General features: G+C 39.2%; 2 protein-coding genes across 3 annotated transcripts; one reads left to right on the top strand and one right to left on the bottom strand.

Moving 5' to 3' along the window:
* The first annotated feature begins 1,359 nt into the window (after positions 1–1,359).
* On the top strand, positions 1,360–9,175 carry ubac1 (UBA domain containing 1). The gene is given in 11 exon segments (XM_051075133.1): positions 1,360–1,821; positions 2,912–3,032; positions 3,126–3,199; positions 3,289–3,396; positions 3,545–3,647; positions 4,064–4,172; positions 4,365–4,521; positions 4,524–4,676; positions 5,393–5,479; positions 5,839–5,977; positions 6,713–9,175. Coding segments are annotated over 11 exon segments (1,305 nt in total). The 5' UTR covers positions 1,360–1,683; the 3' UTR covers positions 6,829–9,175.
* Positions 9,176–11,281: 2,106 nt separating this feature from the next.
* Positions 11,282–14,587, bottom strand: LOC108875042 (uncharacterized protein PF3D7_1120000). 2 transcript variants are annotated; one of them, XM_018663725.2, is made up of 2 exons: positions 12,628–14,587; positions 11,282–12,380 (listed from the first exon to the last, which is right to left on the bottom strand). In XM_018663725.2, exons 1-2 carry the CDS (start codon positions 12,769–12,771, stop codon positions 11,289–11,291), a joined length of 1,236 nt encoding a protein of 411 aa, XP_018519241.2. In that variant the 5' UTR covers positions 12,772–14,587; the 3' UTR covers positions 11,282–11,288. The 2 variants fall into 2 exon arrangements, with proteins under 2 accessions (XP_018519241.2, XP_050931091.1); XM_051075134.1 differs by having other exon boundaries at positions 11,282–12,627; positions 12,851–14,587.
* Between the last annotated feature and the right edge of the window lie 448 nt (positions 14,588–15,035).

Here is a 15,035-nt window from a genome sequence, read left to right as displayed (position 1 = left end):
TTGTCTTTTTTCCCCTTTAAAATGTGACACAAGATCTCAAAAGATCATCATCCTCTGGATAGGTTCAGTTACCTCTGAAGAAAACTAAAAACTAACTAAACAACAATAACAATAGTACAGTAGTCACAGTCTCATATACATCTGCCTCTATCAGGGCAAACTGAGTGTGTCCTTAGATTTAATGTGACCTTTCTCTTCAAACAATGTAGCACTTTTTAAAATTTGCTGAATGAGCAGACTATGATTTTACTTGGTATGTCTCCATCTAGTGGTGCAAATTGCAAATTATTATGTCCAAATGTCACAATATATTTAACACAAGGTCCAGCTGCACCATCTAGGCAATTTGTACATATCTAAATTAATGAACAGATCTTTTCTGTGGCTTAACACCATGGCTGGATTAACCTGCAAGCATGACCAGGGGGCAAAAATAAAGTCCTGGGCCCCAAGTAACTCAGAGTTCCTTCCTGTTCCTGAGCAATAAGTAAAGTTTTTCTAGGTTAGAATGCTATCTGGCCCCAGGTTTGCTGTGTTGTAATTAAACACACAAAGGAAAGAAACTGAAGCATAAAACTGAAATAATCAAGATCTGATATTTTTGCATAGGGGCCCTCTTCAAGATAGGGCCTAAAATCAGAGAATAAAGCAGGACCTACGTTAAAGTACTTATTTTGCCATTTTGTGTCTTGCATAAATAATTTCTGGCCCCATGTCTCCATGGTAAGAATTCTTTGCCATCTGTTTTTATATCAAACTGAATAGCTGTGGGTTTTGGACTCTTGGACTACCAAAAACAACACAATTGAAGATAAGATGAGATAGACTTTATTTATCCCACAAGCTGCTGTAACATGTAAACAAAATTTACATGTTACAGCAGCAAGAAACAAGAGTGACAAAAATAGAAAAGATAAAAATATAATATAAAAAAGGCATAGAGGGTAAAAAAAAAAAAAAAAAAAAAATCTTTTTTTGTGCTTTAGGAAATTGCCCTTTGCTGATTAATCTGCCAGTTATTCGATTTGTTATTTCAATTATCAAAATAGCTGCCAATTATATGGCAATAGGCAGAAGATGAGCTGGGATAAAATAACTTTACATGTAAATAAACAGTATTATAGTATTATATTATTATGGTATTATAGTTTTATCCGTCACATTTTTAATGCGTTTTGTACATATAAACAGTGAAACTATATTTTTTACAACCTCAAACAGTTGTACAATAATATTTTTGATTGATTATCACTGAACAATTTTAGATTTTAATTGGCGTCTGTGTCTTCTCGCTTGACTATTGAGTTGATTTTAAAAAACAAAAACAAAAAACTACGTCTCCCATGATGCACCGGCAGCAGCACAGTTGAAGTTCAGAGTTCAAAAATTACAGTAAAAAATAGGGTTCTCGCTGGCTGGGTGCTTGTGTGTTAACAGGGAAAAATATACAACTTGGCGAGCAGCGTACACGCTAATCGGTTGCTACCGCACCGAGAACCGGCAGAGGAAGCCGAAAATGGCCCTCAGCTAATCGGCGCCCGCTCTTGCTCTGTTGTCGGCGGATTTACAGAACGACGGCTAGCTGGGTGCTAACGTTAGCACGCTAGCTTGCCAGGAGCACATAGCAACTGCAGCTAGCTAACGTCACTGGACTGGTACTGTCTTACTCTGAAGACTGCAGCTATGTTCGTCCAGGAGGAGAAGATATTCGCCGGGAAAGTGTTAAAAATACATATCTGCACCGTGGACGGCACGGAGTGGTTGGAGGAGGTCACGGAAGACACCACTGTTGAGAAACTAAAGGAGAAGTGCTTGAAACATGTAGGTTTTTGGGTTGTTTGTGTCTCCCCTGTTGCTTTTTTTGTCCTGTCACTCCTCTGCCTGGGGTGTTTGCAGTCTATCATGCCCTCCGTGTAAACTGTCAGTGTCAGTGTCACTGGCTTTGTATTTATAGTAACTGGGTAGACTTTGCTATATATAATTTAGCAGGTTGGCTGCCCCTCGCAGGCTAGCTAGAGCTAACAGTCCGACTCTGCCCCTTTTCTGTTCCCAGAGAGGCATGCTGCTTTTCAGCCTGTCTATTATTACACAGCTCGTTTATCATCTCCTTCTATGGCCTATAGCATAAACTCCCAGTGGTGGTTTAATGTTTTCTTCCCATGACACCATGGGAAAATTCACAGAATCAATAACATATTTTCTTTGACATCAACACAGGAGCACAGGCATCATGATGAAAGTTGAAAATTAGTATCAGATTCCAGGATTTGAATAGAATAAGACTAAAACAATAAGTTGATTAATTAACTTTTGATTGTAAGATTATTGGCCATTCAGATTAGTAATAAACTAATTCTATTCCTCACAAATTCCCAGAGTCCCAGGTTAGGTTTTCAAATGTTCTGTATTGTCTGACCTAATTTTATTGCTGCAGTGTGTCATGAATTAACATTTATTGATTGTCACTATTTTGATAATGAATTAAACATGAAAGATTTTATGCTTTTCTCTGTTGCATAATACTATAAAGTGAATAATTTTTTATCTTTGCCTGTTGGTTTGGACATTACATTAGAAATATACACCAAATTTTCACCTTGGAGATGGATTTTTTGCCTGATATTTGAGTTAAACAATTAAGGGAATGTCAAAATTGTTATGGTTTAATTTTCTGCCAATCAATTAATTGATTAATTGACTCACAGAAAATCAGTCAAAAACAAATTTGATCCTGATTAATCATTTAAGTTATTTATTAAGTAAGAATGCCAGACATATTCTGGTGCTTGCTTCTTAAATAGAAGAAGACTTTGTTGCTGGCTGATTAAATAACTATGAAAATAACAGATAATTGCAGGCCTGCTGTTCACGCCTTGTTTCTGAGCTGGTTTATATTGTGCTTGTTTTGCAGTATGTACATGGAAATCTAGAAGACCCCAAAACACTCACCCACCATAAACTTATACATGCTGCTACAGAAAGAGTTCTCACCGACACTAAAACAGTCGCTGATGAAAATCTCAAAGATAAAGGTATGTAACTATCTATTTGATAAGTTCTGAGATTATGACAAAAGAATCCTCCACTGGTTTTCATGGACTGAGCATGTTTCATGTGTGTTGTAGACGTTTTGCTGCTCATAAAGAAAAGACCGCCACCGACAGCTCCAAAGATGGCAGATGTTAGTTCAGATGAAAAGGTGAGATTCTTCAACTTTTTGTAAAGAAATGTCTTATTTTGCCTGCTTCTTAATTATTAACTCCTTGTTGTTCATTGTGGTTTTCACAGAAGAAACAAGATAATAAAGCTCCAGACAAAGATGCTATCCTGAAAGCCACAGCCAACCTGTCTACACGCCACACTGACCGCACTGTTACCCAGCACAATATCAGAGATGTGAGGATCTCAGAATCATGACTTTAACTGACAATGTGTATTGAAATGCACATAAATAATGAAATAAGTAGATTCTGTGAATAAGAATTTTACCTTCTGTTTAAACTTGATATCAAAGATGGTATTGATTTTTGATGTGTTGTTCCAGTTTCAGACAGAGCTCAGAAAAATCCTGGTTTCTCTTATTGAAGTTGCCCAGAAGCTTCTTGCCTTGAACCCTGATGCTGTTGAACTCTTCAAGAAGGCCAACGGTAAATCATAAAATCCCTCTCCAACTCTGTATCAACAATCCTACAGTCTGGAAAGTTTGGATGATAAGACTATTTTGTTTGATATGTACCAGACACAGCAACAGTAAGTTTTTTCATGAGGCCAACACTTCTAAATACATTCACATTTAAGGACAGTACAAGGTTTCCAGTTGACGTGGGTGGAAATCTGAGCACCCAGTTTACCCACATAGGTATACAAACTCCAACAAATTTAGGCATGAGGTATTTTATGTTCTATCTTCACATACTGATTTAGTTTTTACCATCAAGATCAGTGCAGTGAAACTCATTTAGAGTAGTAGTACATACCTGAGCCATATTTTGGTAAGTACACATACACTGCCCAGTGATGGCTTCAGTTCTCTGATCTCTTTGTGTTTGTCTGTGTCATATAGCGATGTTGGATGAAGATGAAGAGGATCGGGTGGATGAAACAGCCCTTCAGCAGCTCACTGAGATGGGTTTCCCTGAGAGCAGGGCCATCAAAGCTCTTAGATTGAATCAGTAAGTCTGTACTTGGTAACTTAACACTCACAACTCAAAATGAGTCTATTTGGACCACATCCAGAGCATTGTTACCAAAATTTGCATTGTTGAAAACCCAAAGGAGTTGGTCCTTGTCCAGTGTGGCGTGACTAGTTTAATTTGTCCTAGAAACCCTTGTTTTTTTCCTCACCTCATCCCTTCTTTCTGCAGCATGTCTGTTACCCAGGCCATGGAGTGGCTGATCGAACATGTAGACGACCCGTCTGTAGACACGCCGCTACCAGGCCAGGACTCCTCTGGGGCAGCAGGGGCCACGGCAGCTGCCACACCAGGCCCCTCTGCCTCAGCCTCTGCCTCTGCCTCTGCCTTGCCTCAGCCTCTGCCTCTGCCTCAGCCTCCGGTCCTAACCTTTTCCGCAGCCTCTCTAGCCAGTCGAGCACAGACGAGAGCAGCAGGCAGGACGAGCTCACAGAGATCTTCAAGAGGATCCGCAGGAAACGGGAGTTCAGACCGGACTCAAGAGTGCGTGGCTTTATCCAGTCAGATCTTTCATACAAAGCTTTGACTTACTTTTCTGAAACTCATCATAGAGCTCACAGCTGCGTTATCTAGGAAGATGCTTTTTATCTCCACAAATCCTTCAGACAGGGCAGTTGCAAGACAGACTTGTTTTCTCTCCAGGATTTTGAATTCGTTTTACCAAGAGTAAAATATATACAAGAGTGATAACTGTGAAGTTCCTTGAAACCTGTGATTGCTGCTTATGTACAGTATATACAACTGGAATTGATGAATAAAAGGCAACCTATCAGATACAGAGAATATTGAAACATGCATTCATCAATATAAAGTTTTAGTAACCTCATTGCTAGATAGTAGTTATGAAGTTTTTATATATAACTTTGATTGTGTTCATAGTCTTATCACTTCCCTAATTGTTGAGCTTAATATACCTTAGTTTCCCCAGGAACACTGCTCCTCAGTATCTCCAAAAATAGAAAAGTGATTAAAATGCCATCTTCCAGCAAAACACTTACACCGTTCCACTGTTAATTCCTCCAACATTACTGCCATCTGAATGCTTGTAACACTTCTTAAGTACGTCTTCTGCTGTGCACAAATTAGGCTTTTGTTCCCAAGACACTTCCTGGGCTCCATACAACTGTGACTGCATATGTTGTTGTAATTAGACAGAGGAGCTCTTAGACTGAACACAAACTTTTTCTTAATTTCTGTAGGCTGTCATTGCTTTGATGGAGATGGGCTTCGATGAAAAGGAGGTTATTGATGCTCTGAGGGTCAACAACAACCAACAGGACGCTGCGGTATGTTCACACATCCATGACATTAGTCTTTGGAGTAGTCTTTGAGCTTATACTAAAAATACTGCAATACTAGATTTGAGTAATACCTCCACTGCGGCAGACTCACAAATAGATAAATAATGCTAAAAATATGTGTGCAGAATACAGTGTAAAGCCATTTGAGACACATAAATCAAATTGACTTGCCATGAGTTTACTTATGATTTCACTTTTTTTGTTTTGATGGGAAGCTATACTGTTTGCAGCCATTTATACAAGCTACGTAGCTGATTCTGCACTCTGATCTCCATAAAGATATCAATGCATTTTTAAAAACAGAAAGGGAATTTGGTTTCTTGCTGTGTTTTTCCCTCCTGCAGTGTGAGTGGCTGCTAGGAGACAGGAAACCTTCTCCAGAAGACCTGGACAAGGGAATCGACACCAATAGTCCACTGTTCCAAGCCATCCTGGAGAATCCAGTGGTCCAGCTAGGTCTAACCAATCCCAAGACTCTACTAGGTATGAATGATGTCAAAAACTCTCTCTTACGTTGTAGTGTATTTTGGGTAGTGTGTGGTAGTGTTTCTGAAAACTCCAGCACAGCTACAATCTCATTCTGTGAACCAGTGAAAATGTAACAATGTGTCATGTTGATACATGACACATTGTTACATTTCAGTTCTGGTCTAGCTCATGTTCTAGCTCTTACTACACATGAACCAAGACCTGTAAACATGGACACTTTTAGTCACTGTCATCCTGCAGGGCTACTTTGACCTACATGGAGGAATCAAATTTCACTGACTGACATCAGGTTATATATGCGGCACCTTACTCTCCATTCTCACAAAGAGCTCTGAAAAGAAATGACTGATTGTGACTACAACTGGACTTCATATGTCATAAACACAAGACCAAGAGCTGCTAAAATAGCCCTAAGCTTAACACACCTCTTTTTAACTCCTCATTGCTTTTCCCACACTCATGTGTTGACGCACATATGTGTTACCTTGGTTACTGAATGAATTTTGTATAGATGGAGGCTGTACATTGGAAGACTTTCTTAACAGTTTGAATGGCTTTAATAGTAGTTCAGCTTTTGAACTGTTGTCAAAATCGCTTCACTATGTCATATCCTAAGAAGCTGAAGGTATCTTGACAGGATTAAACAGACCAGGTTTTTAGATATACATTCACAGGTTGCTGGTTTTGTTTAATATTTTTCTTACCAGCGTGACTTGTGTTTGTGTGCAGCGTTTGAAGATATGCTGGAGAATCCTCTGAACAGCACCCAGTGGATGAATGACCCTGAGACTGGCCCTGTCATGCTCCAAATATCCAGAATCTTCCAGACCCTCAATCGCACATAGAGCCTCCTGGTGACACCCCCCACCCCCCACCCCGTGTGTGACTGTGGCAGCTTGTGTGTGTGTGTGCGCGCACACGTGCGCGTACGTGTGTGTATGAATGTATGTGTATCTAAGTATGGCAGAGACACAAGTATTGTTTTTGCCTTGTAAAGACACAGCGGGAGGAGTCACAGTATAAATTAAGATGCTATACATATAACTATTTATAACAGTACAGTAAAAACACTTATACAAAACAAATGTTAACATAAACATTATTATTACAGTAATAATAAAAAATGAGATTTAGTATGTTGTTTTTACATTTTAATGAGAACAATTTATAGTTATGACAGACATGATTTATTTTATATAATTTCTCCATGTGCAAAAATGACATCAAACATCAATTTAATGTTTACAGTTCAAAGAAAACAGTTTTTGTATGTTTTGCAATATTTAAATATCAATTAGAGTTTCGTCTGTCTCTTTAAATTGTTACATTTCATCAGTTTTGAATGTGTGGAAGACTTCTGTCAGTATCGTGTTTTGTTTTTCTTCTCCCCTTTGTCTAGTGTTCATCAAAATATCTGCTTATAAGAGAGGCTGGTGGTCAAAGTTGAGTGTTTGTTTGGCTCATTGAAAATGGGCTTTCAGACATATTACCTCTCTCTCTGTTCATGCCTATGAGGTCACTGTAAGTCAACCGTCAACTCAGTTTAAAGAGGAAAATATTTGTCCTTCAGACTCTTCAAGAATATTTATTTGACTTTCTTGCCTTTTAGAGGAAAGCTGTACACTAAACTGTTTGTGTCTTAGTCATGTTTTTACAAGAAAACAATATATTAGGCCTGTGTGTTTATTGTCAATGTGCTCTTGAATGTCATATTATCATGTTACGTTCATTTAGCACTTCTACGAATATCACTCACTGCAGCACTGAGGAAGTTAAAAGAATGGTTTGTGTTTTGTCTCAAAAGGCTATAGTGGGATGTTAAATGAAGTTGAGCCTAATCAAAAGGGTTATGCCTTTTTAACCTTTAATTTGAATGACGAAGATGCATGCTCGCTTCACGCTATGGAGATGCAAGCATCTTTATACAAGTAAAGAAATAATAATGGAATTTGAGACTCAACCAGTGTTGGTCTTTTGGTTTACTTTTTTCTTTTGAGAGCAACGAACATTTATGCTGTCAAACCAAACCAAAATGTCATTATATAACCTGCCTTGTCATTCGATGTATCCATTGAGAATACCCTGTATTTCTGTGCAATAGCAAGGACTTCTGTTGACCTGTAAAGAAATCTATTTGTTTTGAGTGTTAGAGATGTGTGAACTGCAATGGGTAGTGTGTTATACAATATTAGCCTTTGCATTGAGTACTTAAAATCTCCAGCTACAACAAGGTGAGCTTCACCTCTCCTCGTTGTACTGAGAGTTAAAAACAATATGGAGGATGGTGTGTTTTGCCAAGGTTTTGAGTGTTTTTATTCAATATTTAAAATGTGGTATTGATGTGACTTTCTGCTCAGGGAGGCTGAGATTGTTTTCTAAACCTGTCATTATGGCAAACCTCTGCTCACCCCCTTCTAGTTTGGCATTTGAAAATGGCTTTAACTAATCTGTCTAGAACTTTGCTTATGAATAAGAGCACCACAAGACATGGTTTCGTAAATGCAATATTTGAAAATATTTAAATGTTTTTAGAGAGAAGTGTTTGTCTGAACTATGTATATTGCATTATTTATATCAAAGCCAAACTAGTAACTTGTTTTTATTTATAACATTTTTAGCAAACCTCAAAGCTAATCTACAAATGTGAAAAAAATTAATGATTCAAATGTTGTTTTTACAAACCATTATGAAATGTGCTTATGGACTGGTGGGTCACAGTGTGATTTAAAGTCGTGCAACATGTTTGAATGGAGGAGGATTTCTACATATGTGTCTGGAAGCCTCTCTGCACACTTTCTGCACTGCGGTGGACCTTTATTATGGCCACAGTGATCAGCTGTCTCACCACCTCCGTGCTTGGCATTGGCATGCATACAAATAATCTCTCCTTCGTAATATCTTGAAACAAACATTGGGAGATTGTACAATTGAAAAAAGAAAAACGTCAACAGAAAATGGTGATTTCTTTCAAAACGGTCAACAGGAACAGAAAAGAACAAAATGAACTTTATTGCTTAGGGACACTGGAAGAATTGTTGGAATCACAGGTTATTATTTTCACTCAGCTTTCATGCAGGACTTTCCCGGATCAACAACCTATGCAATATACTCTCACAGTCTGTTCATTCAAACAGCCCCGTGGCTACTGGCATCTAAATCACTATTGCATTAAAGTTATTTTTTGTGGCTGTATTCTTTGGATTCTGTGTTGTTTTTAGATGCCAGCAAAGCAGTGGCAGGAAAATCCACCGTTAAACTGATTACATGTGTAGCAGATAAATTTGAATTGGTCATTTTCTGAATTTATTGTGTGAAGCAAGAGTCCTAAATGGCGTTTAGGAGCCTTCTTTTTGTGAATATTCTTATGCATCCCGTGGTGAGTGTACCTACATGGACTACAGAACACTGGCTAGATTTATATAGATACCATGTAAAACCCTCATATGACTTTCATGACAACCAACCAGACCACTACATTTTCAAATAAAGATCATATATGAGTAAAAGCTACTGAAAGGCCCCCGTGGTGAGATTTTTCTCTCACCTGAACCTTTCTTGTTTTGACAATTTTCCTGTTGCACTGTTGGTTTGGAATAATTAAATTCAGTAGGATGATTTTTTTGTTGTTTATTTATTTTGTTGTATTTGTTTTTTATATGCCACATTGCTCACAACACATGAGGCCAAGAATTTAGTTGGCCATGTGTTTGTTGGTGTTTCTGTGTTGCTGGTAACTGTGGTGCCGAATCATAACATGCTTTAACTCGGAACTTTACAGAGTAAGGCCGAGACCTTACAATATTAGAGAGAGAGAAACCCAACAAGTCCCACCATGAGCAAGCACTTGGCAACAGCAGCGAGGAAAAACTCCCTTTAATGGGAAGAAACCTCGAGCAGAACCAGGCTCTAGGTGGGCGGTCGTCTGCCTCGACCGGTTGGGCTAAGAGAGGGAGAGGGGGGAAAGGTGAGAAGAGAGAGGGTGGTGGAGGGGATGGGGGGTGGGATGGGTGAGGAGAGGAGCGAGAGGGAAGGGTGGGGTGACAGAGCTACCTCACATACAAGCGGCGCTGAACTGAGGCAGACAGAACTCTGGTCGGGGGTTTCCTTTGGCATAGCTGAGTCTCTCATGTCTAATTTGGAGGGCAGTGTGAGTTTTCAGCAGGTCACGATAATCTGAATTGACCTCACTGTGTTTCCTCCCGAGATCAGCGTATTCCTTCTGCAGGTTGTGTAGAGCCTTTGTTGTCTCATCTAGGACACGTGTTTTCTCCTGGAGCCTGAGCTCAGTGTTGTTGTTGTGTCTGAGCTGAAAGTTTGACTCTGCCAGCTGTTGTTCTTGAAGTCTGGCGTAGCTGTCCTGAGCTTTCTGGAGGGCCACAGTCAGTTTCTGCCGCTCCTCCATTGTCTCCATCTGCTTGGTCAAGGCTTCCTTGAGCTCGACACGGTATTTTTCACACATGGTCCTTTCTTTGTCGAGAGCAGAGGTGATTTGATCGGCTCTCTGCTGCAAGTTGGTGCTTTGTGTCTTCTCCTGTTTTAGGGCCTCTTCGAGTTCAGCCTGTCTTGTCCTGCTCTCTGACTGTCGTGCTTTCAGTCCATCTACCATGTACTTGAGCTTAGCAATGGTAGCTTGATTCTCAGAGATGATATCCTTTTTCTTTGACATCATCTCTTCGTGGCACTCAGAGAGAGAGCGGTGTCTCTGGATCACTCTGTCACGTTCTGTCTCCATAGCGTTGAGTTTAGCCCTAAGGTCTGCATTCTCCATCCTCAGTGTCTGCATGTCGTACCTCATGCTCTCTGAGGAAGCAGAGGCCTCTCTGAGCTGCTTACTGAGGATGGTTATAGGGTCTTCTGTGGCCTGCTTCTGGAAAACCATCTTCTCAAAGCGCTTCTTCTCACTTTTGAGGGAGGATCTTAACATTTTTTCAGCAATCTGGCTCTTTTCCAGAGCCAGAGTCTTTTCAGAGAGCTCTTTCTCTTGCATTTTTATTTTCTTGAATGCTTCCAAGAAACGAGCTTTCTCTTTCTTGATTTCCTCCTCATGTCTGTTGCAAGTGTCTTTGTCTTCCTGAAGCTGTCTCTGATTTAGTGCAGCCTCAAGTTCACCTTGCAGCCTCTTGTTCTCAGAAGCCAGTTGTTGGTTTTGACGAGTCAGATGGTCGAGTTCTTCATCTTCCTTCTGCTGCTGGGAGACAGCAGCCTCAAAGTCCCTCTGGAGTTTGCAGGTTTTTGTTTGCTGCTCTTTGAGGTCTGAAGGCCAACTTTTTTAACTTTCTCCTGCAGTGAGGACACAGTGTTGTTCTTAGCTTCGAATATTACTTTGAAGACTCTGAATGTTGGAGCACAGGGATTGGACTTTGTTGTCCTTTTCAAGACATTCCTTCTGTTGCTCAGTGAGTTGGTCTTGTAGAGCCCTGATTTTGTCACAATTCACTTTATCACGCTCTGCCTCATAGTCCCTCTGGAGTTTGCAGTTTTTTGCCTCTTCCTTTTTGAGGTCTGAGGCCAACTGCATGACTTTGTTCTGCAGCGAGGACACTGTGCTGTCCCTGGCTTCAATATCACTTTGAAGACTGTGGATGTTGGAGCGCAGGGATTGAATTTTGTTATCTTTTTCAAGAATTTCCTTCTGTTGCTCACTGAGTTGGATTTTTAGAGCCTTGATTTCGGCACAATTCACCTTATCACGCTCATAGTCCTCCAGGAGTTTGCAGTTTTTTGTTTGCTCCTCTTTCAGGTTTAAGGCCAACTGGTCAATTTTCTCCTGCAGTGAGGATACAGTGTTGTCCTTACCTTTAATAAGAATTTGAAGAGTCTCAATATCGTAGAGCAGGGACTGAACTTCGATGTCTCTTTCCATACTTTCCTTTTGTCGCTCAATTAGTTGGTCTTTCAGAGCCTTAACTGCAGTAAAATTCACCTTCTCGTGCTTTGCTATCTCTTTTTTGTGCTGACTAGAGGACTCCTGCAACTTATTTTTGAGCTTCTTAATCAGTTTTTTGTCCTCTTCAAAATCAGCTGTCATCTTACTGATTTTCTGTTGAAGCTTGGTATTGCTGTGCTCGTATTCTTTTTTTGACCTCTTAAGATCAGCCACTTGTGCCTTCATGAGCTCCACTTCATCACCAAGTTTGGCTTGTTCCTTCTTCTGAGCCTTTGCAAGAGTGGCTTTTTCTTTTTTTTCCTGCTTCAAGGCTTCTTTCTGTTGAGCCGGATCTCTTTTCTCCCTCAAGTCCTCTTCAAGAGTGGCTTTGGCTGCTCTTTCCTCCACACCTTCTTGAAGACCACCAGATTTCTCTGATGTCTGAAATTCCTCTCTTTGCAAAAGTTCATTAGAGTGGTCGTCTCTCATGGAGGCAGAGGGCTGCTCTGGAACCTCTTCCACAAGTTCCTCCTCAATCTCCTCTGCAATTTCCTCCTCAATCTCCTCCTGCAATTTCCTCCTCAATCTCCTCCTCAATTTCCTCCTGAATCTCCTCCTCAATTTCCTCTTCAGCGTGTTTTTCGTCAGCTTTCTCTGAAATCTGATATTCCTCCTTCTGTGACATTTCACTAATCTCATGGCTTACTTCTCTGAATTCAGAGGCGTAGGAGTGGTTACAGGCAGAGGGCTGCTCTGGCACCTCTTCCACAATGTCCACCTCAATCTCCTCTGCAGTTTCCTCCTCAATCTCCTCCTCAATTTCCTCCTGAATCTCCTCCTCAATTTCCTCTTCAGCGTGTTTTTCAGTCAGCTTTCTCTGAAATCTGATATTCCTCCTTCTGTGACATTTCACTAATATCATGGCTTACTTCTCTGAATTCAGAGGTGTAGGAGTGGTTACAGGCAGAGGGCTGCTCTGGCACCTCTTCCACAATGTCCACCTCAATCTCCTCTGCAATTTCCTCCTCAATCTCATCTTCAGTGTCTTTCTCATCAGATCTGTCTGATATCCGAGATTCTTCCTTCTGTGAGACTTCACTAATCTCATTGCTTTCCTCCTCGAAGTCAGATGCATAGGAATAGTTTTCGCTGATGGAGGCAGAGGGCTGCTCTTCCACAATTTCCTCATCTATCTTCTCTTCAATCTCCTCTTCAATGTCTTTCTCAATTATCTCCTCAATCTCTTCTTCAATCTCTCTCTCAGTATCTTCAGAGGAAAACATTCCCCTAGATTTTTCCATTTTCTTATCCTGGAAAGATGCCTTCTTCTTACAAATGATTTTTTCTCAAATGCAGCTGGGTTAAAACCTGGCTTTTCATACATTAACTGGAACACCTTACTACCTCTGTTAAGGTAGTGTGTGTTCTAGAGGCAGTCAATGAGTGATGTAACATCATCTGTGACATCATAATAGAAACTCAGTTTTGATTTACTGACAAATTCTACATTCCATTTTAAAGGGCTAGTTCACCTAAATTTCAAAAACAAACAAAGCAAATCTGTCCATCCCTTCCAACTAGTATCAAATAGCCATGCACATTGTGTTTTATTGGCTAGTACATAGAATCATAAAATCTAAACTATGTTTCTGTATGTTTTGTGTGATTTTACCTCTTCACTCATCTTGTTTGTCCAGAAGCCTCAAAGGCTGACTATATCACGCATTTCAGGTGTTTTGTCATTTAATTTGAGAATAAATGCATATGGTTTGATATAAAGTTTTGGATCAATAAACCATCAATAAACATACAAGTTTAAATAAACAGAGATAGCTGTATTCACACAGAGCTTAAAGGAGCTATTGCTGTTTTAATTTACATTTCTATTAAGTTCTTTAAAAAAATAAATAATTTACCAACTTTTAATTAAAAGTAAAATAGACTTAAAAAAACAGGCTCTCTTTTATTCCTGTAGCCACTGAAAGGCTGACTGTCTAATGCAAAAAATATACGCGCACAAATGTACTTTATCTTGAGTAGAACTGTACTTTATTTGGCTTTTTTTCACAGGGTAGTAGAGGTGCTTCTACCTTCTACTCTGCCCTGCTCTTTTTTTAAAATTTTTACTAGATATATTTCTTTTTAATATTATTTATTTATTTTGTATTTTGTGTCTTTGACTGTACATTTCTGTCAGCTTTGTCATCATTGTATATCTGTAACCTTTGTGTTTGTGCTGGCCTGTTTGTCTATCCATACTGCAAACCAAACTTTCCCTTGAATTGGAAAAAGTTGAAGTTAAATTTGAAGTTAATATAATCACAGCCATTGTTTGTGTGGTTTGTGAGCCACTTTGGCTATGGTAATTGAAGTAATTGCCTGGCCACACTTTTTTTGCAGTCTGACTGTAACTTTATTTCAATTACACACTTTTTGCTGGTTATTAGAATTCTAAGTTATTATTTTGACTGCATCAAAGTGATGGCACACTCATACAGTTTTGGAAAAAAAGAAAACACTCAAATGTTGTACCATCTTTTACCACTAGATGACCTCATTGGTCAAAGTCACAAGGATAACACAGGAGCACTAATAAAAACCTGTATATACAGTATGCTTATATTGTAAAAAAGCTTATACTGACAAAAATTAATGGTAATACTTAATTTTATAGTTCCATTATTGCCTAATATTTTCTAGGAGATTACTGTAAAGTACTATGCAATTTGGCACTAATTACTGGGAAAATAAACACAATTTTTGTTAGAAAACTTAGCTGTGTTGAGTTACTGACTTGCAGAGAAATTTTCTTGAAAGACCTACATTTCATTACTTATTCGAAACTCAATTCTCCCTATATGTTGAGTTATAATCTTGTCTGTAGACAGTTTTTGCATTTCATGAGCAGCTGAGATTGTTCACTGACTGAAAAGATTGTTACACCACCATTAATTGGAATTGATTAACTTTAGATAAACCAGCTCAACAATTTCTCAGTTTTGCCTGTAATTAGTACTAAATTACATATTTTTTGGGGGGAAGGTTTATAGTTATTATTATTATTATTATTATTATTATTATTATTATTATTATTATTTTGAGAAAATAACAGACACACGCCAAAAAGGTGTCGCTGAAATAACTTAGGATGAAACACCTGGATGTGCTCTTTAGGGCCAACCTGTT

The sequence above is a fragment of the Lates calcarifer genome, linkage group LG13, assembly GCF_001640805.2.
Source record: "Lates calcarifer isolate ASB-BC8 linkage group LG13, TLL_Latcal_v3, whole genome shotgun sequence".
NCBI lineage: Eukaryota > Metazoa > Chordata > Actinopteri > Centropomidae > Lates > Lates calcarifer.
The sequence above is the reverse complement of the archived record's forward strand: the minus strand, read 5'-3'. Positions and strand labels throughout refer to the sequence as shown.

What these genes read in the sequence shown, in the direction of transcription:
- LOC108875042 (XM_051075134.1), bottom strand. Translation starts at nt 12,548, where the DNA reads ATGAGATTAGTGAAATGTCACAGAAGGAGGAATATCAGATTTCAGAGA.